This window comes from Pocillopora damicornis, chromosome 1 (genome assembly GCF_964200805.1).
Source record: "Pocillopora damicornis chromosome 1, jaPocDami1.2, whole genome shotgun sequence".
In the NCBI taxonomy this organism is placed as follows: domain Eukaryota; kingdom Metazoa; phylum Cnidaria; class Anthozoa; order Scleractinia; family Pocilloporidae; genus Pocillopora; species Pocillopora damicornis.
The window spans coordinates 39,930,055-39,958,031 of record NC_142670.1 but is presented as its reverse complement, the minus strand read 5'-3'; the positions used below and the strand labels follow the sequence as shown (position 1 = coordinate 39,958,031).

The window sequence follows — 27,977 nt, the reverse complement described above, 5'->3', positions numbered from 1 at the left end:
GATAACCACCTTAATTTCCTCCAATGCGTATCAGCATTTTGACAAGGGCTTTTTTGAACTCTTTTATTGCTTCTATAATTTTTCATTCTGTTTGTTCTAAATCTACATTACATAACAAGGGAAACATGCCAAGTATAAGTCATTCTAATTTCTGAATTAACTTTTTTGAGTTTTTAAATCATTGCGGTTTTTTTTATTGATATTATTACGCTTGATTTGACACGTTTGCTTCAAGTAGTTTCATAAAATACTTCAACTTCATCTGGTTGAAAATTGAGGCTTCCTGCCAAGAATGATTGGGCGAAGGAGCTGCGATAACTGTGGCCAGATGGTGGACTGTAGGTGTGTCCAAGCTGTGAGTAAGAATTGGTGTTGGACGAGGCGTAACTAGCAATGTAAATATCGTGTCCGTCACCAAATGCAGGTCCACGGTCGTAACAACTGTACATGGAATAAGAATTATAAGAGCCATACACCCCCGTTTGAGACAGTTTCACTGGTGCCCAGCCTGGCTTGTTAACCAATGAGAATAAAAAGGCCGATGCACTGTACCAGTGCACACAATTGTAAGGTAATTCTAAAGGAAAATGAAAAAAAAGATGTTGGTTAAGTTTTAGACAGCCATACAACCTCGGCTTTTTTCCCCATAACCCATATTTCTTTTATTATTAGTAGTAGCAGTAGTAGGATCAGAACTGTTCTATGTTCTCTGTTACGTCTATGTTTTAATCTAGTTACATTCCAGCGTGAGCATCAAGGGATATTTAATCACATAACTTAGTTTTTCTTGTGCAAGTATTTTTACCTATTTCCAATTGTGATGATTCGAATATTTTGAAATAATTATACTTGTGAAAACTGGATACGAAAGAGTAAACTGCTATGAGAATAGTCGAGTTTTTGTTGTCCACTGATGCGAGTTAGTTACCTTTAAGGTAATACCAGTACTTCAACGTACAGATAGAAACTGAATATTAAGTAAATAAATCAAAGTATAATTCAACTGTCCATCCTTTTCAATCACCGCTTCAAATATGTGTTTAAAATTTTCAGTATCTCATGAAATCCTGCGGCTCGTGCACAGGATATCATATGCTAGGCTGAGTCATTTATCACACTGGTTTATTCTTAGTAACGCGTTTACTCGATTTCTCGCCGCGGCGTTATATACATTTCAGTGCTTCCCAATCGGCTTATATTCATGGGCGGCGTTTATTCGAGGGCGGTGCGCTTTTATTTCAACTCATGTTTCTTAACTCATTGACATCAATTAGAGTAAAACATTTGTAAGCAGTATGTAAAATGGAAATTTTTCCGCGACCGTAAGTCTGAAAAGATCGAGAATCGGCCAACAGGTGAAGTATCGAATTTCTCTCCATTTGGCTCAAAGAAGCTTGGAGGAAAACTAATCCCTGAAAGGGCATTGGAAGCTACGTTTTTTTTTTTTTAAATTTAGAAATATTTAAACACGCCTTCCCCGGTTGAAAATTACTGCAGGTTTCAACAACCCGTACAAAGGAAGAAAACCCTGTTTGAGCATATCCTTCACTTCTTCCGCACATTGCTCACGTCGTGCTCTTGTAACTGGTGAATCAAATAATTCATCTAGCGCCGATTCGTTTTCAACGGTTGTGCAGAAAAATATACTCGTTTGAAAACCTGAACTTAAAAAGCAAGTAAGGGCATGATCAGTTTATATTGCATATAAGACGCAGCTATTCCTGATCAAATATGCTGTGGTCCCTAGTGCATTGTTTTGTTTTGCTTAGTTTGGATTGTTTATTGCCTGTTTGTTGTTTGTTTTTTTTTTTAAATAAAAAACCAGATGCATTCTCAGATTTTAATTTGTTGGTTCTACTTCAGTAAGGAGAAAAGGCAAGCAAATTCAATCAATCACGCACTTACTCCATGATGTGCTGGTGTATCCACCAAAGATGTATTTTCCCACACGGATTATAGTCACTGTGGGCCCTTTGTTGTCACACAATGAGTGGAAGGTAGTACTGGCCCAACCATCCACTGATGCTCGCCAACAACGCTTCCAGTAAGAGGACTGGCTCTGCACAACAGGGTTTAACCAATTGCTCAGGATTCCAAGGTAATTGTCATCGTTTGCCAATATTGCGGAAGAACCCAGGCCTTAATAAAGAGATGATTATTATTTCAACCTCGACAAACTATTTTTTAATAACATAACATTTTTACATGTTGATGTATAAAGAAGACGTGGAACATTGACACAACAACAACACACAACTGAACTATGGAGAATTCTTTCATGACGCAGGCATAAACAAGGTTCACGAGACAGGAAACTTGTCCACTTTTGCGATGTCGAAAGCGTTTTGCTAATCAATACATTAGGAATAGTTTGATAAATTTTGAACTCAGTCGTCACGTACGGGAGTACACTTTTCATGGACGGGAAAAAAAATTAAAAACCAGTTTTCTAGAACTATTTTTGAGATTGATAAAAGACTGAAAAGTGTTTTTTACAGTTTGAAAAGAAAGCCAGTTTATGGTTAAAATATCTAGTTAAGAACGCCAAACTTTCACTTCGCTGCTTTACTGACAATTTCTTGTCAAACTTAACATATTTCCATTCCCAAGATTTGTTGGGCATAAAGGGCCATAACAATACATTTAGAAAAACATTTAACCATAAAAAATTGCGAGAAAACATTTTTTAAAAAAACATTTTAAGATTGTTAAAAAACGACAACGGCTCGACGTTGGCTAAACGTTATTATCAAGTAAAAAATAAATATATTAGTAAGTTCCAGTCTATAAATACCAAAATAACAATGGGTGATAAAAAGTTAGACCGTGAGAAAAGAACAATGGTAATTAACAAAAAGTTTGGTGCGTATGGAGTCCGTCTGGATATCTAAATTAGGCTTGAGATTCTTGATGCACAGCATTTCAAAGACTAAACAATCAAATTTTCTCTGGCACTTTCTTAAAACTCTAAATTGATTTTCTTTCAGCAATGCGTTGATGAAGGTGTCGGGCTGTGTACCCCACATAATCTGCACCGCACAGATCACATGAGAAACGATAAATAACGCATTGCCGATTCATAGCTGACGGCTTGATTTCTTTCAGTTAAGATCTTGCCCCAATTTCTTGCTCACAAAAACAGGCTGCAATGTAGGGAGAATCTTACAACTAAGATCGCCCAACTGCTTCCGAACCGCGTTAGCGGTCACCTGATCTTTGAATGGAAGACTAATTCTTACTGTGCTACTATCATCGGTGTTTCTTTCCGCTGTGCCTGCCGAAACATTTCTATAAAGAAATTACTGATTAGAAATGTTTTATCGCTATTTTTTTATAGTTAAACAATATATTTCTAGTTGTTTTTAAGCACATCTCACCTGAATGGTGATAACAATCCAATCCATCTCCGACGTATCCAGCTTTACACTTGCACGTGTACGAGCCACGTTCATTTGTACACGTTGCCATTTTGTGACAGTAATTCAGATCATTTTGGCATTCATCTAAGTCTAGCAATGGAATGAAATAAACAGTGAACGCTCTTTCAGCACGTAAGAAACAGAAATGGTCGAGTTAAGCCTCTAATTTCCCATTACTAACGGAGCGTATTTCAGTACCTTGAACTGATTGGGAGTATCGCTGGTGTCCATGCCTCCCATTCCCCCCTAACAAAGTTATGAAGTTTCTTTGATAGGCAAAGTGGTCCACTCTGAGTCTCACCCAGACCTTTTTATGTGCAATCCAGCGTGCTTACTATTGCACAGCAAGGTCTGAGCGTACAACTGCACCCCGGAACAAGAGGGTCAAATCTGAGCCTCACAGTAGAATCATTGCGTCGTGTTGTTAACATGATTAAGCAATATACCCAGCTTTCTCAGTGCCTCGCTCCATCAAGGAGATCTAATGATTTTCAGTGAACTGACCTGAAAGGAAACATGGCAAAATGCTAGGACTTACATGTGGTGGACTGACATCTTATGCAGGAAGAGGGGAATATTCCAAGTTTCCTTACGTTTCCAAAATCAGGATAAGCCTAGATAGAGCTAGATCATCACACAAGTAGCATTAAACCAGCCATTGTTAAACAGTAATTAAACTTTGCTCGTGAAAATGATCCGTTAAAGATTCATTTGATGTGTTTGACTTACCTTTCTTACAGGTAAACTGATGACAATCACTACACTGCACGTCGTTCCATTTGTAACTATATTTCACACCAAGAGCGTGCACACAATCCTCTTCTTTGAAATTATTTGGCTGACTCTTGGCCCAGGCTGTATAGTTTCCATGTCCACGATCCATCCAAGTAAAGTCACCCTCTATTGATCTGTCATTTAAACCCAGCCAGGACTTCTCTCCATTATGGTGATGTTGTATATAAACATTTTCTTCGTTGTTGTTGACATCAATAAGGACTGAGCTTTCTTTTCTACATTCTTTTACCGCCGTGGTCCAATCTGCACAGGTATCACTCGTTAAGTAACAGAAGCCATCAAAGTAGCTCCATCCGGGATCGCAGATGTCTAGAAATGAATGTGTACTTCAATCTTGAAATAATCCATATTCTTGCAAGCTTGCTAAACGATTTTTGCATCTCTTCCTTCAATAAATTGTTGCAATCTAACCCCAAAGTGCAGTTGATTTATTTGGAATGATTACTGACCTGTAAGGACCGCGTAAGCCACTGACACAGGATCATATCCAGTCTCGTACAGTTCCTTGACACATACTCTGAATCCAGACTCGTTCAAATTCTGTAAACAATCAAAATTTCTTAACTAAATCTTTTTTCGATTTCTAGGCTGTTTTCGCATTAGAAGAGGGGGAAAAAAAGAGCGTGATATCGATCTCGTTCGAGATTTATAGGTTATTTCACGGTTGGTGAGCGCGTACGATTTTTATTCACAAGTTGTGTAAAAAGGCAGAACTAGAAAGAATAGAATAAGACATCCGGAAAATATGTCGAGATAGTTCACGGAAGTTCAAAATTTGAAATACAGAAGCGAAAACCCGAGACTTCATTCAGCTCTTGAAGAGTCAATTCGTCCATTTGTCTCGTCTCGCCTTTCAAAACAAGAAATTCATGGAACAGAGCAACATCGTGTCTGGTCTTTTGCTTGGTGTTTTCATTTTCCTGTCCGTCTATGAACTCTCCTACTGATGAATCTAGGCTCTAAAAACAGTTAGTCTGATTTGAAGCCATCTTTCTAAAGGAAAATGCAACTAGGCTTTTAGAAATGTGCTATTTGTTAGTCAAGAGGAGCGGCGAGCGAGCGACACGGTTCTTTTCACTAGTGAAAATAATGATATAGCCAATCGGAGCGTCGATACGTTGTTTTTCAATAGTGAAAAAAATCGTATGACCAATCAGCTGGCTTTTCTAGTGTAAAGAGACTATTTTTATTTTGATGCTTTTTGGCGCGTAAATCATGGTATGTATATAATAAATAGTCTTATACTACATCACAAGTGAGGAAATTTGATAATCAGTCATCTACTTTTAAGCTTATCTCCTGTGTTATTTTGAAGTCATAAAGAATTGAGCTTTTTACCTCAATCCACGTAGAAATACCGTTATGAACTGGTGCCAAGTTTCCACTTGTTGTTGTGCTGTGATTTGCTGATAATTGGACGGATGGTGTCGCATTATAATTTCGTGTAAAGTGCACAAACTATTAATGAAATAAAAAAAAGGTTCTTAGGGGAATCCTGGAATATTTTTTCTCATAAGATCATTTTACACTTACCTCGCAGTAAGCATTGTTGTCTTCATCTGTTGGTGGATTCGTGTTTGGAAAGTTTACAGAGCCATGTTCGGTGAAGAGCGGCTTATGCAACTTAGCAAACGCCAACCAGTTCTAGGAAGAAGCAGTGTACAAAACAAAAGACTGTAATGAGGACCTGGAAATTCAATACAATAAACAATTAAAAAACATTTTTACTGTCGAAACAGGGAAACTTTGGAAGAATCCTAATCAAGCTTAATTATAAGTGTAGACATCAAAGTACTCTACTGAATCAAGCTTATGCCTTGAAAGGACTGAAGTAAAACGTCCCCTAATCTCAGATCTTTAACGGTCTTACAATTGTAGCATTTGGACTGAAACAAATCACATACCACATAAACATTTTGATGTTTGCCATCAAAGTTTTGCAGTTCCCGCAAACAAGCTTTGAACGAGTTCTTGGTTATATCTTCTGTCCAAATCAACGTAGCGTCATGTTTCTTCCCACTTCTATGGTGATTGGACGTCACAAGAACAACTGGTGAATCCTTAAACTTGTCCTAAACAAATAAAAGTAAATCATTCCATTACACATCTTGCCAAATTTTCGCAGTTTTATTTGAGTTTGGTATAAATGGATAAATAAACTGAAATCAGTTTAATTAATTGCTGTCTGTTTTAACCTCACGCTGGCTGTCTTTTTATTTCAACTTTGTTATTTTATTATTATCAATATTACGACAACAGTTGACTCTCACCCTACGGACAACTCGCTATTTCGGCCCGCCCTGCAGACAAGAGCCAGTCCCTTGCAAAACGCATAAAGAAATGGCTTAAATAAGCTCCCCTTATTAGGGACCCTCGCTATTAGGGGAATGCGAAACTTTCATGCCGTCCCTCCCCCCCCCCCCTCCCGCGTGGGAATTCTTTTCATTTGTTTTTTTCACCACTTTTCACTTGTTTTTTCTCTCACTTTAGCGGTCACTTCGTCCAATATCCATTATTTCATATTTTTAGAGAAAAACAATTTGTTTTTCTCTCGTTCCTCGCTATTACGGACATTAATCTCCCTCCGAGGGTGTCGACTGTATCATTATTATACCATTATTTTTGTAATGCTCATTTTGCCATGGAAACCTACTTTTGGAAACGTCACATCTGCACAATTTGTTCCTGACCACCATTTTGTCATCTTGATTCTTCCCGTCGTTCCCTCCGTTGGTGCTCCTTGGTACGCCATCCAATCAACAGTGGCGAAAGGATTGAAGTTGTTTCCATTTCTCCCAGATTGCATTGCACATACTGTAAAATTTTGTGTATTGATTCTTTCGGTCCAAGATGTGATAGCATGGTGCACTGTGACGGAGTCATTCAAGTTCATGTGACTAAGGGTGATCTGTACTTGAACCTCTTTGTTCGGATAGAAGCGGTATGGTGGGAATACCACTGTCTGGCAACTTGAGTCTGACCAATCGGGAACTCGAAAAAGTCTGACACGACCATGAACAATTGGAAAGCCTGCAGAGATTTAAAAAGCTGAAGTTCTGTGCCCTCCGTGACCATTTTTTCTGTTATATCTCAAGTTGCTGAGGGGTTCCATGTACATCCTTGAAAACTTTAACTTGTTTGTATCTCTTTTAGAGGTAAATGATTAAGGGGGTAAGTTTCTAAAGAAACTAGGGTGCTGCGTCGGTGGGAGTATATGGTACATAGTTAGAGGTAAACAAAGCTCATTCTCATAGAAATATGACCTTACCCTCACAGCTGCCAGGATGATACAAGGTATTATTGTCCATTCCCTTGCAAAAGCTCAATTTGTACAGGCATTCATTGTCATATGTTGTTCCATTTTCCGTGCAGACAGGATCTTGATACGACGGACAGTTGTCATTACACACACAGCGAGCTTTATGGGCACTGTAGGTTTTGCAGACTCCGAATGATGGGCAGAACACGTCTAGACAAGGATTGAGGTCTGTGGATGCCAAGCAAAATGATAGTTACCACACAATGAGAAAAGGATTCCAAAGTTAAGCTGCAGAATGGTTACACTAACGTATTAAAGTTGAATCCAAACCTCCGATTACGACGTAGTTAACCGACAGTGGGTCGTGTTTGTTTCCTGTTCCACTCAAGTCTTTGACGCAAATCCTCATGGATATGAGGCTAACTTCCTACACAGAGATCAGAGAACACAAGGTGAAACAACAGCAGAATAACAATCATAGAAATAGATTGGATAATTTGGTTTTATCAACGGACTCTATAACATAAATTGGTCACCGTAAATGGTTTGTAGCCTGACGTTTCGATCGTGAGCCCTTTGTAAAAGTAAAAAAGAAGTATATTGTTTATTTACCTCAACCCAGGCTGATATGATGTTATTGTTCGGTGAGACGAGGCTTTTCATGCTGACTTGAGGGTTGTACAGATGATGCACAGACACAAGGACAACAGGTGAAGCATAAAAGGTTGTGTTAAACTGCACTTTCTGGAAAAATAAAAAGAGACAAAAACCTAAAATGTGAAACAATATGCATGATGCTAGCTGTTTTTTGCAAACCAACCCTTTAAATGATTCTTTGCCTTAAAATAGGTGCTCATAGTGTACAGTAAACTCGACTAAATCACACTTACTTGACAGAAACCATAGTTTTCTTCAGCTGTTGGCGGGTTACTGTTTGGAAAATCTGCTTCTCCTGACAGCGTAAAATTAAATTCAGAGCCATTGCCAACAAATGCAAACCAGTCCTGCAATAATTGAATGCAAAACAAGAGTTTCGGTCAGACTACAACAAGGTTATTGGACAAAAAAAAAAAAAAAGAAAAGAAAAGTTGGCTTACACGTCCACCCATGAATTTACAGCAGAGATATCTCTTACCACAGTGGTGTCTTGATGTTTTCCATCGAAGGGAAGGAACTCCCGGATGCACACCTCGAAACTTCTGGAGTTTACATTTTCCAACCAAACATACATAGCGTCATTCGGCTTTGTGTCACGTGTGTACCTTGCTGACACAAACGCGGATGGTCTTCCAGGAAAATTCTGCAATGTTGTTAAATATATGAATTTATATCTGTGGAGTCAATTTACCTCAGCTCTAATAAAAGTCAAACAGCTTGACAAAGCATAATTCACGATGAAGAAATGTATTGGATAGTTGATAGGGAAAAGCTTGCAATCTCTCCTAATTCTTCTCTGTTTTTATCTTGCAGGGTTTGGACTTTGCAACCCACTGCCAAGATTTCTGAATATTGAGTTGCCTGTCTGAATGAGCACGAAAATCCTCTGGCATGAAGTAGGTAGGCTTCACTCATAAAGTTGATCTAAAATCTTTCTTATCGGGGTAGTACATGCTCAGAGGGTTTGACCTCAAACTTTGATTTTGCTTTTCTTCTAACCTGTGAGAAGATAACTTTGTCACACTTAGTTTCAGTTGTCCATATTCCGCTAAACGAAACTCTACCACGCGTCATTTGTGGATGATCTTGGAAAGCCAACCAGTTGATGATTCCTGTACCATTTGATCCAATACCTGACGCACGTGCACACACATCAAAGTCATGTGTAGTGACGGACTGAACCCATATAGCCGAGGGTGAATGGACACGTGAAAACTTCTCACCATGGCTCACCGTCACATAAATGTTAACCTGTAATTTTGAAGCCAGGACGCACAAGGGATTATGCTAACATAAAAGGAATAATCTGTACACGTATTTCAAGCCAAATAACTTAACATTTTCAAATGATCGACGCATCTTGCGGTCCCGTAGACGAGTAAGAAGAGGATACTTGATTACACTGGTCTCTCTGAGCGAGACATGGAGCTGGAGAACATGGATAACACAAGAAACATGTTTTACGTGGGGAGAGGTGGAAAATAAAATCCGCTCGATCTAGAGATCGCTCGAAAATGAAATCGATCGAATGGAAAGAGACCACTATCTTTTCAGTGCTGCTCGACTGGAGGCCTTCCATTATCGCCTGGTGATGTTGGATGGTGCCCAGAGATGCTCCGGATCGTGAATTGGTACTTACCGTTCCCGATCCACTGAATGTTTTGGGAAATACAACGTTTGTGCAACGAGGCAGTCGACAGTGTTGAGAGGGTGAACAAGCACTGCTACAGCTCCAGCCCTGCAGAGTCTGAGAAATATTAAGCCTGCCAGTTTGGAGGGAAATACCTACAAGTAAGGAGAAGCATCTTTATTAAAAGGATCATTTAAGGTACAGGGGAGATAAAAGGGAAATATTTGACTTATATTGGGCATTGTAACTTGACCTAGGAGTTCAGATGGAACAAAATACGCATACAAAAACTACTAACGTGACAAACATGCACAGAACTCTTTGAATGGAGAGCAATTTCAAATTGAATGATGAAATAAATGGGGGGTAGTTCTGGCTTTGCACAACTTCACTCTTGCGTCACTTTGTCAAACGATCTGATGCAATACTGAAATCAATCTCAATTTGGTCCCTGTCGTTTTCCCCGCTTTTCAAGCAGTCACTGTTTGAGTTATCACTGGCTAATGATAATGTCAACCTTCGTTCTGCGTGACCATTGCAGACAATTTGATTTGGTTTTTCGACACTTCGAAAAAATATTCAAGTAGAGCTGAAATCGTTTTCATATGCCACACTTTCGTGACTAGGTTCCTTAATAAGGAGACAAAATACCTTCCTAGAGGAAGCTTATCCTGCAGATAATGCAGGTAAATTCCTCTTATAGATGACAACTAGACTTTGCAGTCAGATTTGTTAATTGTTTCAGTTTAACATTTTGACCTTATCAGGTGAACTAGGACGGATATCCTTTACAAGCTGGTATTCTTCATACAGCGCAAGTGTGGAATTTATCATCCTGGTTACTTTACTATATAGAGTATGTTAGGTTTCCACAAATACTCGGTGATTTTACTCTTTTTCCAATGAATGGATCAAGGAAAAACCAGTGAGGAAGATTTGGTGACAAAGTCAGCCATTCCAGCTCTGAAGTCTTGCAGACGTAACGGTAACCATTCAAAAAAACTGCGATACTAGCATGTAAACAGACTTTTTATAACGTGTGTATCCATACGAAGGTGGTAACTTTTTCTCGAGGAAGATACGACTGAGTAATTTTCCATATCGAGCATGTATTTTGGTGTTTCGTAAGATAACATGGAGTAGGATTCAAGCAACCGTTAATCCAATGAGCAGTCAGGCATAAACTAAAAAGTCAGACATGACATTCCTCACAACTTGACGGCTCAGGACGTTCAACTTGCTGCAACTGTGGTGTTTCTGCGAGCTAATACCTGCCACGTGACTGACATTTCCTTTTATTTTAAGCTTAAGCCAGAGGAGAAGAAACAGTGACCTAACATCGGTTGACTGTACATAACTGTATGATTTACAAAATGCAGTAAACAAATATTTTTTTATCCTTCTGTGTGAACGATTTTGGACAGGGAAGTGGTATAACATGACCAATCCCAATTAGATTTCTAACACTAACAAAGAAGTTCCAATAGGTTGGAAATGACTTTATTAAGAGGAAAGAAAAAAACGTACCCTTTAAATTTCTTAGTTGATTCATGAAAGAAAGTGGCGGTTATCTAGCTTGATCATTCTTTGTTATTTGTATGCTTCCCTGAAAAGTGAACCGAATTGTTTTCATTTCTTAAAGGATTTACTGTCTTATAGCTTTTCACTGTAAGCCTTGCTTAACTTTCAAGGGTCTTTGAATTAAGTTCAAGCATTCATTACAAAAGAAAAAAGTTTTCAAAACGGGAAATGAGACATTCAGGTGGCAATTACCAAAAACATTTTGAAGTTACATTTATGACGAAGCTATATCTCTTCAAAATCTCATACCCAAGATAAATATGTGTGTTCTCTGATAACAAGGTAACAACTGCATTTACTGACGGAACAAGATTTTTCGGTATTGAACAGTTTTGAATATCAACAAAAACCTTTCTATGAAGGTTAAAACTTGCGCTGTCTTAAAGTCTCTGATAGGGATCCTGCCCGAAACAACAATGAAAGCAGTCCGGCCTCAGTCTAGGGAATATTAAAACTAGGTGAAGGTTTGACGAAAACAACGGTGATCACAACAGACTGTTTAGGAAACATGTTTTTTCTCTCTCGAATTGCTTTGATGTATTCATTTATGAGTCTTTAGAAATAAAGATTTATAACACTTCGAAAGATGAAATTATTTTTATCGGAAATGACATCACTTCGGTGGCTTTTATCATAACCGACAAATTTTGACGAGAAAACACCTGAAGTAAATGTCCAGAAGATTTTTGCTTTACTATATCTATTTTCCCTCCCAAAGATATTTCAAGAAGCTAAGCTATATCACAGTGAGATCGGCAGTGAGATCTGTCTTAAAAGCCCTAAAAGAGGACTGAAGAAGAAAGTGGTAACTTTAACTCAAACTTGATGCATTTGAAGCCGTAGTTTGTGGGAGAATACCATGAATTTCTGTACCACAGTCTTCAGTTCAATCTCGATTTTGTTCATGTGCAGGTGATTTTATCCTACTTGATCGTGATGGGATGACTAATGCACGAAGTCTTACCTTTTACAGTTAATAATAAGCTTCCAAATATGAGAACAGTCAGCATCAGCATAGTTGAACAACTCATCCTCAAAGACCTACTTTCCACCGAATGACTGTGATCTGTATCTGTGAAGTGTGATTTATAATTCAATACTTAAATCAATGTTGTTTTTGGCCAAAATAGCTTCCTACTTAACCTAACTATAATGTGTATGAAAAGAAAACAACACCATTTCACCGACATAAATTTTCCATCTCTTAGTGTTTGATTCTGACCCAGAGGGCAATAACATCACGTAGCAGCATGATACACTTTTCCAAATGATTCACAGGGTAATGAAATTTGTAGATTACTCAGCCGTTTGTCTTTTTGTTATTTAGTTGGAAAAACCTATGTAAAGTATTTCAGACTCTGAAGCGAGATCCCCTCTGTAAAAGTTGTTGCAAAACTGTGATTTGATTTGTTTGCTTCCGTGAGAAGACGGGCAAAGTCTTGTAATATTTTTGAGGATTATTCTACAGCCACCCGCAAACGAATACTAATATTTCAAGGCTCTTTTTTTAAGTCCAAATTCATTGCTCAAAATAACAGAGAAAAATATACTTAAAAATGGATTAATAAGGCAGGTTAAGACTTGTTGGTAAGACTAAGGGTTCCATCACAATATTATAACAGACTAATTATACCAAGTACAAAAAACAGTTATCTGTCATAGAGATCCCTTATACCAAATATATATGCATGCGCAAAACGTCGTTTGATAACAGTGCAAGTCTTGAACCATTGAATGCGTTTGTCACGGGATGCTGAATCTCGAAAAGGGGGCGTGTCTTAATTTGACCGCGGATCTCTCTGAAGGTTAAAGCATAACTGCACTTAACAGTTGAATTATTGTCTCTGTTTTTCGTCGAATTTGCTTCCCCGTCGTGTACAAGTATCAAATGTATTGATGAGAAATGGGGTAAAGAGGATAAAAGAGGGATTAATTCAATAACTGTGGCTTTCACGTTCTTTTTTTTTTACTTTTCAATAAGCCGTTTCAAAAGAGCTCCCAGCTGAAAATCTGTTGCTGGCCAAAATTCAAATAAACACGTTAACTGGAAATTATGAGAGGTTAATGTTCGATCAAACTTACACGGCGGGTTGCTTTTGATTATGGTTTGGCAATGGTCAGTTTAAAATTGCAATTTTTAATGTGTGTGTTTAGGCCATGCAGATAATTAATAGCGGAGAGGATTATCATGCATTCCAAATTCCAATTCGAAAAACATTAACGGCTTACGTTGTCCAAAATCCATAAGCCATGAATGCTTTTTAAATCTTGGTCACCATTGTTTTTCTTCTGGCTCGATTTTGCTTAATAACTGGCTTCTCATTGTGTTTGATGTTGACCCAGAGGGCAACTAACAAAGATAGCTTACACATAACTGCATGATTCTTAGGATGGTAAGATTTGTTTAGGATTTGTTAATGTTTTTCACAGGTAAGAAACAGTCTAGCCTGCCACAGTACTAAAGGACCAGGAAAAATCAGTAAGGTACTTTTCCAGTTAAAGTTATTTTTTTAGCTATAAAAACAACTTGCAAATTAACCCTCTGACCCCTAAAGTGATTAACATCTAATTTCTCAAAAGTCAAAACTTTAATTGCAGGCAAGATATTTTCTCTCCTTTTCTTGACCGTAACACTAGAGGAAAAGTCTACAAGAGAACTCTCTGATTTGATCCCAGAGTCTGCTCTCTCTACAACAAGGTAGCAATGGTCCAGCCCACCCAAGATTACACTAAGTCCCCCTCTCCCTCCACCCTAGCCCCAAATTCAGATGGCCTATGGTTTTGAGAGACATCGTTTGAGAGTTTTCCTCCCGAGAGAGTGTATCCTATAATTTTCTTTAAATCCTCAAGTTGTCGTTTGTTCTCTGTGAAAATGTATGTTTGAGAAAATCGCAGGCAGCTAAAACAATAATGAGATATTATACATAATGCATTCCCTGTCAGATAAATTATTTCTTTCAAGATTAAGGTGTTGGTTCGAAGACACAGATTTTCGCCCAGCCACGTGTTAGTCCACTGTCTTTGATAACGCGCACCAGAAATTTAAATATAATTCTAATATAGCTTGAAAAGGTAAGTTAATCAAAAGTATCAGAATGTGGTTAGTAGACTACCTTTGAGATTGGCTGAAAGACTGAAGGAGCCTCAAATCCTCACTCTAGATCATCGTGTAATGCAACAAATATATTACTATTACTTGCTAGTCACACAAGCAAAGCAGCCTGATCAATTCCCCGTCGGTGGAATGAGAGATAACTTTTTTTATAGTTTAAGTAGTTACGGCTAAACCTTAAGGCCTTTTTGGCTGAAATACTGCACGTTCTGACTTAGAAATTTGCCACATTCACTTGTTATTTTTGGTTGTAAATCACCTTCTGGTTTCTAATGAGCCCCTATCTAATCAAGGACCCTTCCCATATAATTCGAAATCAGTAAGGTAATTACGGAATCAAATTGTTTGGAGTTCATTCTTCATAATAACTTTTCTAATTTATCAAGACACCAATTAAAACAGATTATTTTCCTTTAAATATTTTTGTAGAATACATCAACTTCAACAGGTTGAAAATAGAAAATTCCCGCCGAGAAAGACTGGGTGAAGCTACCAGAGCTGAGAGCAATGAATGATGGGATGTAGGTCCATCCAGCACTTGAGTAGGTGTTTTTGCTGGTTGAAGCATAGCTGTGAAGATCATGTCCAGTACCAAATGAGGGACCACTGAAGCAACAACTGGATTTATGGACTTGTTATAATGCCTATCCATGTACTCCTTTTGGGTTAGTTTCATTGGTCTTCAGCCTGACTTGTTAACCAATGAGAACAAAAAGGCCTTTGTAATGCACTTGTATACACAATTCTGTACTCGTTTGTGGACTAACATTAACTGACCAATCTTCCCATGGGGCTTTTCAGTGTCAATTAAAACAAACACTGTGAATAAATATTATGTTTAAAAATCCCAACTGGCCGGAGTCAGACCAGTTGGCTATTCACAAAGTAGAGCTAAGGAGCTGAACTCGGGGGAACCGAGTACAAATCCATTGAGCAGCGCGATGACATTTGGACCTTTTTCGCTTGTAAATATTTGTTCGAATAAAGCTTTTGTCTCGAAATGTTTCTTTGTAATTTTTGCCTTGCTTCGAATTTTTTGAAATCTGGTCGCCAAAGTTGGGCCTAACTATCCTTTTTTTAGTTTGGGAAAAAGTCGTTGAACTGTCCTTATCTCATTAGAGCTTGTATTGATCAAAAGGGCATTTATTTGAGATTTATAGCGTGCTGTCTTTCTCAAAGTATTAAATTGGGAGAAAACAACCGCGCCTCAAGTAACTCTTACGCTTCTCTCGTGCTCTCCAAACTTTTCGCGCACTTCATATCCCCAAACACGCGCGCTGGCTCAGGAACCAGTTATATATTAAACTTTATTTCATTTGTAACAACTACGGGTAGATGAATAACTTTCTAAAAGTTGCGTTTTGCGGAATCTTCAAATGCCGATATTTGACCCAAAAGGGGGGGGGGGGGGGGGGAGGAGCGTGGGCTCATATTCCCGAACAGCAGCTGGAAATTGAGCCTGTGGTTTGGGTTCCTCGCAACTTCGAGGACACTTATCTTTGATTTCCCTTCCTTATTCCAACATATTTATTTTAATACTGGCTTCACGAACTTTCGAAACGCTCAACCCAATTTCATTTTTCCTCAGGAGAATTTAAAAGACCGAAAAGCATCAAGACATGTTGAAAATGCCGTGCAAATGAATTTTACTCACTGGAATTAAATTGATAATAATACTTTGCGATACCATTAAAACTGAACATAATGTCTTTGGTGATTAGTTTTGAACTAATATCACATAAATAAAAGTCTGATTACAAAACTGCATAAGAGACAAACACACAAACGACATTGGTAGCCTGATGGCAAACATGCGGCGTGAGTTAATGACATCCTTCTGGCATGCGCCTTTAAGTGTGCAATGTGACTGTCGATTGTTTCAGGGAGTCTGGGAAGGAAAAGAGATAACCACCTCAATTTCTACCAATGCGTGTGAACATTTTGATAAGGGCTTTTTTGAACTCTTTTATTGCTTCTATAACTTTTCATTCTGTTTGTTCTAAATTCTACATTACTTAACAAGCCTTTAAAGTGACGCAGAGTCTACAAGGGAAACATGCCATTTACAAGTCATTCTTATTTCTTAATTAACTCTTTTGGGTTTTTAAATCATGACAATTTTTTATTGATATTATTACGCTTGATTCGACATGTTTTTTTCAAGTAGTTTCATAAAATACTTCAACTTCATCAGGTTGAAAATGGTAACTTCCTGCCAGGAATGATTTGGTGAAGGAGCTGCCATGACTGTAACCAGATGGTGGACTGTAGGTGTATCCAAGGTATGTGTAGGAGTTTGTGTTGGATGAGGCGTAGCTGGCAATGTAAATATCGTGTCCGTTACCAAATGTGGGTCCACGGTCGTAACAACTGTATATGGAATAAGAATTATAAGAGCCGTACACCCCTGTTTGAGACAGTTTCACCGGTGCCCAGCCTGGCTTGTTAACCAATGAGAACAGAAAGGCTGATGAACTGTAGTGGTACGCACAACTGTAAGCTAATTCGAAAAGAAAAATGAAAAAAAAAGATATCGGTTAAGTTTTAGACAGCCATACAACCTCGGCTTTTTTCCCGTAAACACATTTATTATTTCCTTTTTTTGTTACTGGTATCAGAACCGTTCTATGTTATCTGCAAAATTACGTCTATGTTTTAATCTAGCTACATTCCAGCTTCAGCGATTTTTGATTACATAACTAAGTTTTCCTTGTGCAGGCATTTTCATCTATTCAGTTCCAACTGTAATGCTTCGAATATTTTGAAATCATTCTACGAGTGAAAACTGGATACGAAAGCTCCAGAAAGCTCTAAAAATTGTTGGCTCCGAATTTTTGTTGTCCACCGATGCGACTTTTTTACCTTTAAGGTAATACCAGAACTTTCAAGTTTCATGAATTAAAAGACGTGCTAATTCGCAGCTAGGTATATCATTTGCTCTTCGATGTTTAAACTGACTGCTTTGTTGTCTAATTGTGGTCTAACAGATAATAATATACATAGTTTAAACGCGGGGTTTGAACTTATAGTCCTAGCGTTCTTTAAAATTAGCTAATTTCACCGCATAAGAGAAGTGATATATCAATTCGAAACAAAAAAATGCTAGGCATTGTAATTTAAATGCATGCATATATAATCGAAACTATAAGAATATGATTTAATTTAAATGAGGGGAGTAATTCTATATTCAGATGAATTCAGATTTCAGACAGATTTTAATCTGTCTGATGATCGCGTAAGCTCGAAACTCAGAGTCACGGAAAAGTTATGTCTTATTGATTTGTCCCACCTTCAGTTTATATATATATCGATATCTATATATCTATCTATCTATCTATCTATCTATATATCTATATATATATATATATATATATATATATATATATATATATATTGCGCATTTGAGCAGTTTCTGCCTGATGAAAATTCTTACATAAACGACATAATGCTTGGGGTGGGGACGGAGGCGACTTACTCCATGAATAACTTGTATATCCCCCAAAGATATATTTTCCGACCCGGATGATTGTAACCGAGGGACCTTTGCCATCACAACATGAGTGGAAGTTGTAAGAGGACCAGCCATTCACAGTGGCTCGATAGCAACGATTCCAGTATGAAGAAGAACGGGTCACAGGCTCCAACAATTTACTAAGCCAGGTCAGGAAATTCTGACTGTTTCCCACGATACTTGAGTATTCCAAGCCTCCTACGAGCAGATACAGAGCGAAAGTTTTAAAATCATGCTTCGATGTTCTCGCTTGTCTAAAACTGACCTTTACTTTCTAAGATGAATAAAGGGCAACAGTACATAAGTCAACAATGAAAAACGACGACTAATACAAGAGTAAGTACTTCATTTGCTCTTCAAGTGATCCTGGAGGTATGCAGAAGGGCACTTGGCATGAATTACCCGTGGGATACTCGCCTGGATGTGGGAGGTCCCTGTAGCGTAGCTTAGATATTGAGTGTTCACCTTACGCAAAGATGCGTTTTATTTCATATCAAGTCTTCGACGGCGACTCATATCGTTGTTCTCGTTGTTCTTTGCTTATAATAAAATTACTAAGTACCATTTTATTAAAGAAATACTTACTCGTGTATTTATAACAAGCAAATCCATCTCCAACGTGTCCTTGGTTGCACGCGCACTTGTACGAACCTTGCGTGTTAGAGCAAGACGAACTCTTGTCACAGTAATGCATCTCTTTATCACATTCGTTCAGGTCTGTTATTACAAAGGAATTATAATTTAGTACTTGGTGAGGTATCATAATTTAAATAGGTGAGGTATAACTAAATCAAGCTAAATTATTTCTAGAACTAGAACTGTGTTTGAGGCTGATAAAAGGTTATAAGCGCCACCGTATCGTAGATCCCGAGCTAAGCCTCAGTTTCCACATTATAAAGTTGTTTAAACTTAATATTGTGCGCTTACCTTTCTTACAAGTAAACTGATGACAATCACCACACTGCACATCGTTCCATTTATAGTTGTATTTCATACCAAGAGCGTGCACACAGTCTTCTTCTTTGAAATTATTTGGCTGATTCTTGGCCCAGGCTGTAAAGTTTCCATGTCCATGGTCCACCCAAGTAAAGTCACCCTCTGTTGATCTGTCATTCAAACCCAGCCATGATTTATCTCCATTATGGCGATGTTGTATGTAGACATTTTCTTCATTGGTATTGACATCAATAAGGACTGAATTGTCTCCGTGGCATTTTTGTAATGCATTTGTCCAATTTGTACAGGTTTCACTCGTGAAGTAACAGTAGCCATTGAAATAACTCCACCCGGGATCACATACATCTGGAAAAGGGACATGAAAGTACTGGTTAGCCCTTAAACTCTCAAGAACTGAAAACTTATTCTCTAAAATGGTGGCAATGAATTCTTTACTGGTTCGTCCTGAAAATTTGCTCCTAAATCCGAACCACACCCCAATTTTGATGATTTTTTAGGTTCCCATAGCCTGTTTGTTTGCCAGGGCGTCAAAACTGTTAAGAGAAATTAAGCACTGATAACTCCAAGGAGCGTGAGTGTTTGGCTTCTCAAAATCAAGCAAGGAAAAACTTAGTTTCTCCTGCCTTAAACTCTGTTTCATTTTGCATTGAATTCCTCGATGTCGAATCTTAAAAGAGGTTCACTAAATCTTTGTCCTATTTACAGGTATTTTAAAATTTTTCTTAATCAAGGTTCACTGACCTGTCACAACAGCATAACTGACTGAAAGTGGATCATATCGGGTTTCATACAGTTCTTTTACGCAGGTTCTGAACCCCGTTGTGTTCATATTCTGAATTTCAGAATTGGTACGATGAAAACATAATTAAAACAAAGCAGAACTGCTTAGTGTAAGAGAACTGATGCAGGAAGAAAAAAATCTTAGCTGGGGTTGGGATCATCTCTCAGCTAGATCTATGTTGTTGGGTTCAATAGGTAAGACAATTTTTTGCAAAGAAGGCTTTTGATTGGATATTGTCATTCAAAAACCAAACTAATCCACAATTTTGAGCTTACTTTATCAACTATAGTGTATTGTTCTGTTCTATTTTTTACGAGAATCACTTCCTCTACAGCATGCAGCTGTAATGAACATTCCAAAAAGACTTTGATTACGTTATCGCCTTCGTTTAGATTTAACCAATTTGCGGGTTCATTTGGAACCAACATAATCAACAGCTCCCGGTTGGCTTATTAGCTCAGTTGGTAGAGCGCTGCATCGGTATTGCAGAGGTCATGAGTTCAAATCCCGTACAGGCCTGAATTTTTTCCAGGCCTTATTTTCACTACTGCTCAAGTAGTGTTCATTACTGCGAAGGTCGCTTACATACTCACATACAGTGGACTACTGTACACAGTTTGAATTACTTACTTGGCTAGCATTCCTGATAAAGCAGTTTACAATTGTACACGTGAACTATACCCTTATAATGGTACGCCCCTTAAGTATCGAGTAAGTTGGAGTTAGGAGATCGACGGAGTTAGATCAGAGTTTCTTTTCGCACACGATTGTTCCAGTTACGTAACGTTGCAGTTTCTCTATGCCCTTTAAAACAGGATCAGACGTAAGTTTCAGCGTATTGTATTTAGTTTCGTCTTCCTATCGATTTAGCTTATTTTGTAATTAGCCTTAGCCCCTTTTTTAATCTTGTACATTGCAATTTCCTCTTTTTAGTTTCCACCGCATGTGTATGATGTTCAGACGATAGCATTAAGCGTTGTAAGATCAACTTGTGTTATCGATTCCTACACAGTAGTTTACACTCCCTGAACTCTAGTGCACAACGCCCGTGTCTGCTGCATTGGGTACGCGATAGCATTCAGTCAAGCTTTTCAGTAGGTTTCAATATTGCCCAGTTGTTTAAAGCCTACCTCAATCCAAGCTGTTATTCCATTGTGGACCGCTGCTGAGTTTCCACTTTCTGAGGTGCTGTGATTAGCTGTGATTAAAACTGATGGTGTCGCGTTGTAGCTCCTTGTAAAATGCACAAACTATTAATCGAAAGTAAAGAAGAACTATCAGAATAGTTTTGAGAAATTTGAGGGAGCATCTTAAGAATAATTTTAAGTTTGTTTATCCATCAAACTGCTCTAAAATCTCGTTTGTGGCCCCAAATCCTTTCTTTTTTTCATCATCATCATCAAAATTATCATAAACATTACCTCACAAAAGGCATTGTTGTTTTCGTCTGTTGGCTGGTTTGTGTTCAGAAACTTGACAGAGCCGTATTCAGTGAAGAGAGGTCGGTGCAGCTTAGAAAATGCCAACCAACGCTAAAAAATGGAAAATATCTAAATTATAGCCAGCTTTAAAAAAGCTGGATAGTTTATAAAAGGCTTTTTGATTTAATGTCGTAAAATAGAACGCTTTGTAATAACAACAGCAAGTCGGAACAAAGAGAGTAACAGAAGAGTTATAGAGAATCATACCACATAAATGTCTTCGTGTTTTCCATCAAAGTTTTGCATTTCACGGAGGCAAACTTTAAATGAGGTTTTGGTTGTATCCTCTGTCCATATTAAAGCAGCATCGTACTTTTTTCCAGTCCTCACGTGTTCAGCCGTCACAAGAGTTACTGGATCTTCCTTAAACATGTCCTACCACGAAAGAACAAAATATCATTTTTGTAGGGCAGGAATTCGAAAAGGTAACATTCTCGGGTTTCTATCTGAAATAAACGTTGCCTTCAAAAGTTAATTCATGAAGGTCTGGTACAATGACATTCTGACGTCAATTTGCTAAACAGTATGTTGTGGGGCTCTCAACTAAATTAAAAAAAGCTAAGGGCGATGACCAATTAAACAACATCGTGAATCGGAGAAATGTCACTGTTTTGGACCTTACAGATTCCATCTTACCTTAGGAAAAGTCACATCTTCGCAGTTAGTCCCTGACCACCATTTTTGAACCTTAATTTTTCCAGCCACCCCGTCTATCGGTGCTCCTTGGTAGGCCATCCAGTCCACAGTCGCAAATGGGTTAAAGTTGTTCCCATTCCTCCCGGCTTGCATGGCGCAGACTGTGAAATTTTGACTGTTAACGTTTTCTGTCCATAAAGTGATTGCGTGATGTACTGTCACGGAGTCATTTAGGTTGATGTGGTTCACAGTAAGTTGAACGTGGACGTCTTTGTTTGGGTAAAATCGGTATGGCGGGAAAATGACTGTCTTACAGCCTGACTCAGACCATTTTGGAACGTGAAGGAGTTCAACACGGCCGCGCAGGAATGGAAAACCTGGTAATGAGCATCAAAAAAGGATTGCGTTATTCCTCGTAAATATTGTCTTTTCGTTATGGTAGAAGAGAGTATAAATGAGTGAGTGAGTAAATGAAAGAGGGAAGGAAGGAAAGAAATAAGAACGGAATGTTGTAATGACCGTCTGACCAAATGAACCAAAGAACGAACGAACAAAGTGATGAATGAAATATAAAGTAACAAGGCACATACCCTCACAGCTTCCTGGATGGTACATCGTATTATTGTCCAGTCCCCTGCAGTAGCTCAACTTATACCGACATTCATTGTCGTACGTTGTTCCGTTTGCGCTACACACCGGATCTTGATAGGACGGACAATTGTCATTACACACACAGCGAGCTTCATGGGCGCTGTAAGTTTTGCACACTCCAAAAGATGGGCAGTAAACGCCAAGGCATGGATCTATGTCTGATATATATTTAGAAAGTTGTTAGAAGTTTATTCGATTGAACGTAATGTCCAGCAAACAGCGAAGTTCTACATTTTTCACCTTAAAAATGTCGGAGTGGGGAGTGTGAAGTGGAATATGAGAGGGAGAAGTCTAGGTTGGGCATTCATATCTCTGATATGGAAGGAAGGTGCTGCTAAACCTCTTTTAAGTCCAAAACTTATTTCAGCTTGTCTTAGAGTAGGATGAAATATAGATTGAGTGTAGATCATAATTGTCGCCTAAGCACTAACCTCCAATCACGACATAGCTCACGGAAAGTGGATCATGTTTACTCCCAGCTCCGCTTAAGTCTTTAACACAAATCGTCATAGATGTTAGACCGACTTCCTGTGAAGGGCAAAATCTTGTAAATAAGCGTCATGTAACATAATTTGATTTTTGCACACCTTTACAGGCGTGTTGTTATCAAGTCAGAGGTTATGCGATATTTCCCATCATAAGCAGGAAACTGAAGAGCCTTCAATCAGCCAAATAAAAATCAAGTGACAGGAAAGATAAAATCATCTACAAATCTATGCGATCCTAATTTTCTAGTAAGGTAAAAAAAATGTGTACCGCATTTTATTACTGGTTCAGCTCCAAAAATCTGAAACAAATAAGAAGCCTACCTCGACCCATGCTGTAACAATGTTATTTTCTGGGGAACTGGAACTCTTCACACTGACTTGAGGGTTGTAAAAGTGATGGACAGAAATAAGAACAATTGGTGATGCATAAAAGGTGGTGTTGAAGTGCGCTTTCTGCGGAGGAAAAAGGATCAGTAATGTAGCATTACCTTGAAGGGTATCCCAGAATGAAAGAGATGAGACTTTCGGCAAAAGATAGGACAAGGTAATACTTTTAACTTGAAAAACTTCCAGCCCTCTTCTTCTATATAGATTTTGCCAAGCCTCAATGCAAATTTGAGTTGCTAATTACACACACACACGCGCACATAAAAATAACAGTTTCGCGTATGGACTGTAGCAATCTTGTGACGACCCAATTTTTTCCTGCCTAGTAAGTTACCTTATTTTCTTATCTATGAGGCTCCGCTAACGTGCCTCGCGCGTAAAAGCTTCGCCACTATTTTCTTTCTTCAAAGGGCGAAAAGAGCAGCTTCATGTGAAAATAGACAAGTAATTCGAGTTTACGATGATAAAGATTAAATTAAAGTAAAATTTTTAAAAATTGGAACAGAAATCGCAACACTCACCTGGCAGAAACCATAGTTATTTTCAGCTTTAGGGATGCCACTATTTGGGAAATTCACTTCACCTGCTCTCGAAAAGTTGAACTCAGAACCATTACCAGTGAACGCAAACCAGTCCTGCATGTAAAATGTGCGACTGTGAGACACAATGTGTCGGAAGTTTCAATCTTGTGTGTTGCACATGCTTCGAACTTCGAGTATTGAGTTAAAAGTTTCACGGTTTGAGTTTTGGGTTTGAAGGTTCGAGTTTCGAGTTATGTGTTGCAAGAGACGCGATACAAATAACGATGTAAATTAAGTTAACTTACCACAACTGTGTCTTGATGTTTCCCGTCAAACGGTAAGAATTCACGTATGCAAACCTCGAAACTTTTAGAACTGACATTTTCTAACCAAACATACATGGCATCATCTGGCTTTGTGTCTCGTGTATACTTTGCTGACACAAAGACGTGAGGTGTTCCAACAAATCCCTAGAATGTGTCAATATCATAATGAAAGGCACTTCAAATATTTACCGTGAAAACTGGTTTTTATTTTCGATACAATAAACCCCGTTATTCTGAGCGGTATTTTCAATGCGCGGATATTTAGCCCTGTTTTACTTAATAGGGACAATTGTTTTACCTATCTGGAACAATTTTTTTGTACTTTGATACATAAACATATCTTGATCTATGAAAACAAATAAATTGAAACGTTGAGTAATGTCAAGTCAGCTTTGTGTTAGCAAGACTGATAACCCCGATTCACCACACTGATTGACCTTGTCCTGGTAAGTTTGGTAGATAATAATCATATGAAAACAGCTTTCAAAATGAACAAAAGGAAACGTTTCGCAACTCGTATTAATTGCGAATTGACCTAATTGAAGTCTTATGCAAAAAAAAAAATCAAATCTGGCACCAAGTGTCATTTTTTACTAAAGTTTTTGCAAGACCACATCAGCGAAACACCTACCAAGAGCGTGACTCAGAACGAAAAAAAAACACGCAGTGTACTTCTTAGCCTTTTTTTTTTTTCATCTAACCTGAGATAAATTTATCTTGTCGCATTTTGTTTCTGTTGTCCATATTCCGCTAAAAGTAACGCTACCACGCGTCATTTGTGGATGACCTTGGAAAGCCAACCAGTTGATAATTCCTGTTCCATTTGATCCAATGCCTGACTCACGTGCACACACCTCAAAGCCACGTGTAGTGACAGACTGAACCCACACAGCTGAGGGTGAATGGACGCGCGAAAACTTCTCATCATGGCTAACCGTCACGTAAACTTGGACCTACATTGAAGACATTGTGATAAATACATTATTACCTACTCTTTTCTAAGTTTTTTAAACGCTGTTAACTAAGTCAACGTGAGAATCATGCCAGTTTTCAATCCCGCACAAATTAAGAAAAAAACTCACTGATAACAAAAGTTGTACGATCATGACCCTAAGGTTGTGGCACACCTTGTGAATATGCTCTCCTTCAAGCTCCCTTAGCTTTCACTCTACGGTCTCCTCTTAGTCTATGCCACATTCTACAACTACTCTTTCCACCCGCCTATTACCTTGATCGATCCTCAAACCCTCCCCCTCCCCCCCTGTTCCCCGCATGCTTGTTTCACACTTACCCTCCCTGATCCACTAAAAGCAGTAGGGAACACAACGTTCGTACAGCGCGGCAACCGACAGTGAAAAGAAGGCGTACACCCACTGCTACAGCTCCAGTCCTGTAAGGTCTTTGATATATTCAGATTTCCAGCTTGGAAGGGAATTCCTGATGAATGAAATGGATGACTCTGTTTAGATACTGACTGTGGTGGGGGAGACGATAGTGACGGGGAAGATTGAGTGTTTGGAGGAAGGGAAGAGTCAGGTATGGACTCTTGATGCCTAGGCTGCTAACCTTATTTCGCGCCATAATGTTCGTTTTCTTTTCCTTTCCTGACTATAACATTAAATGAATTTGTCCTACCATACATTTCACAGGGGGCTTTTCAAATTTTTTCTCGGGGTTTTACCTAATCCCATAAGGCATAAGTGGCCATCCTCACTTAGAATTGCACTAAGTTTTTTGGTCCTAACACAGTTATGTCAAAAGAGTCTTTGACGAATCAGCTTGAAGAACCCGTTCCTCCCCTCGCGCGTGACTCGCACTTCAAGCTCACCTCACGCTTGCCTCCGTTCGCCCGAAAACGCAAAAAAATCACGCCGGTCCTGCAGGCTATTGATGGATGTGTAGATACAGTACACTTATCTGAATGTTGCGTTTATTGATAAATCCAGCCTGTTCCAATGCCACACAATGATTGATTTGTATACAAATGAAATACAATGTGTCACGCAAGACTTTGTTTATCAGTGTTCAATCGATCCACTTTTTCAGATTACTCAACTGAGAGGGCATTCAACTTTCCTACATAAACAATCTGCAGAGCAGTGACATTGCCAAAGAATTCGAAGCACATTTCTGCTATATAGAAATTGTTTTCCATTTTGCTTTGATGTGATTCGTTTCACCCGGAAGTGATTTCCCGATTATATATCAAAGACTGGATTCGAGAAACGGACTGCTCAAAGAAGGAAAACGAATATACCTAACCTGAATCAAAATTGGTTCATCGTCTCGTGTCAAGCTGTGGATAATGTTTAATTTACAGAGTAGAATTGCATTTCACCTTGAACAGTTGCAATTAATTGTCATGCCATTCATTTCGATGGTGATTCGATCCCAAAAGGGGCGCGTACCCAATTGTCAAGAAAGACTTCGTACGAGAGCCGAGAACTCGACTTTTGAAATTTATTCATGGCACCCATCGGCTGATTGTTTTGATGTAAAAACCGCAGCCTTCAATTTATGCGATAAAACGATTCTTACACCTGAAAGCATTTTCCTCTTCTTTAGTCAAACCGATTTAAAACGCACATAGAGAAGCTATTGAAGAAGGTTATTAGAAATATGTTTCTGACAACGAAAGGAAGGAATTAAGGAATTTCATATTCATCCATCGCGCGCGGGTATTTTGACTTTCCACTTCAGAGACAATTTAATTTTATTGGGCCTCTATGCAGCTTAACAGACGCAATATCAAGGACTGTTTAAGGCAGTACGTATCAGAAACAAGGATCGAATTCTGAATTACATCTATGGGCATTTGAAAAAGGATTTATTTTCTTTGCTTAAATCATCGAATGTATTTCTTGGGAACTCCAAAGACACAAAGAGTATTTTAATGGCTTCTGTTTTACGATTTATCTTGGTGGAATTTACCTCATGAGGGGGCGTATCCCCTGATTTTTGTAAATCCTCCAAAGCATCATTTATATTCGTGGAAATAAAAAAATTCTCGAACAACAAATATTTATAACGAATTGCAAACAATGCAGGTCTTATCAAAGGAAATTAGTGCTTGTTAAACCGCGTTGTTAGTGCGAAAATCCAGTTCGTTGCCCAGGCAAGTTTTCAACCACTGCCTTCGATACCTCACCCCAATAATGGGCCCCTTCTTAGGATGAGACTGAAGGTAGAATCAGTGGACAGATTCGTGGGCCTCGATTTTTGCTAAGTTTGACGGTTTTGGCAAATTCAACCTCACTCTTAATCATAATGTCACCATGCAAAAACTAAAAATACGCCCAGTTAAACACGATGAAAGTTTTTACCCTAATCTCACCTTGAGCAGAAAACGGAAAGCCTCCAAGAATGGTGAACAATAACAACTCCCATAGGAAAGGTCTAGATATAGAATTCGTGCCCATATTTGATGATTCTTTCATCCTAGTCTAAAGAACTCTAAAGCGAAAGTGCCCTGATGCCTTGTGTGCTTCTGATGATATGAAAACTATCCGTGCAAGCTTTTAGGCTGGCTGGTTTCATTTTCATATGTAAGCATGCACCACGCCTTTACTGTCAATTTTCAATCATTTTAAAAGGTTTTGACCAGAAGGGGCATGAGGTCAAGATTACTTTTGTTTCTTCTTCTGTTTTTTTTCTTTTTTTTTTTGCTCTTTTTGTTTATTTATTTTCGTTGTAGTGTTGTTTTCTATTCTTTTCGGGTGAGAGCAATGTACCTAAAGGTTATCAGATATAACCTGGCTTCAGCACCGATTGGTCAGTTTTAGAGC

General features: G+C 38.5%; 2 protein-coding genes across 2 annotated transcripts; both read right to left on the bottom strand.

Moving 5' to 3' along the window:
* Positions 1-49: 49 nt before the first annotated feature.
* On the bottom strand, positions 50-12,431 carry LOC149053840 (uncharacterized). Its single transcript, XM_089196382.1, has 17 exons — positions 12,306-12,431; positions 9,770-9,915; positions 9,130-9,381; positions 8,609-8,773; positions 8,364-8,477; positions 8,086-8,217; positions 7,804-7,900; positions 7,483-7,701; positions 6,868-7,244; positions 6,119-6,286; positions 5,748-5,858; positions 5,553-5,672; positions 4,664-4,754; positions 4,149-4,523; positions 3,378-3,509; positions 1,906-2,139; positions 50-577 (listed from the first exon to the last, which is right to left on the bottom strand). Exons 1-17 carry the CDS (start codon positions 12,370-12,372, stop codon positions 231-233), a joined length of 3,147 nt encoding a protein of 1,048 aa, XP_089052508.1. The 5' UTR covers positions 12,373-12,431; the 3' UTR covers positions 50-230.
* Positions 12,432-16,398: 3,967 nt separating this feature from the next.
* LOC113672796 (uncharacterized) lies at positions 16,399-27,781 on the bottom strand. The gene is made up of 17 exons (XM_089196363.1): positions 27,527-27,781; positions 25,484-25,629; positions 24,894-25,145; positions 24,172-24,336; positions 23,867-23,980; positions 23,280-23,411; positions 22,902-22,998; positions 22,410-22,628; positions 21,820-22,196; positions 21,391-21,558; positions 21,124-21,234; positions 20,833-20,952; positions 19,663-19,753; positions 18,892-19,266; positions 18,550-18,681; positions 17,929-18,162; positions 16,399-16,953 (listed from the first exon to the last, which is right to left on the bottom strand). The coding sequence occupies exons 1-17, from the start codon at positions 27,627-27,629 to the stop codon at positions 16,613-16,615; spliced, it is 3,177 nt and encodes a 1,058-aa protein (XP_089052489.1). The 5' UTR covers positions 27,630-27,781; the 3' UTR covers positions 16,399-16,612.
* Between the last annotated feature and the right edge of the window lie 196 nt (positions 27,782-27,977).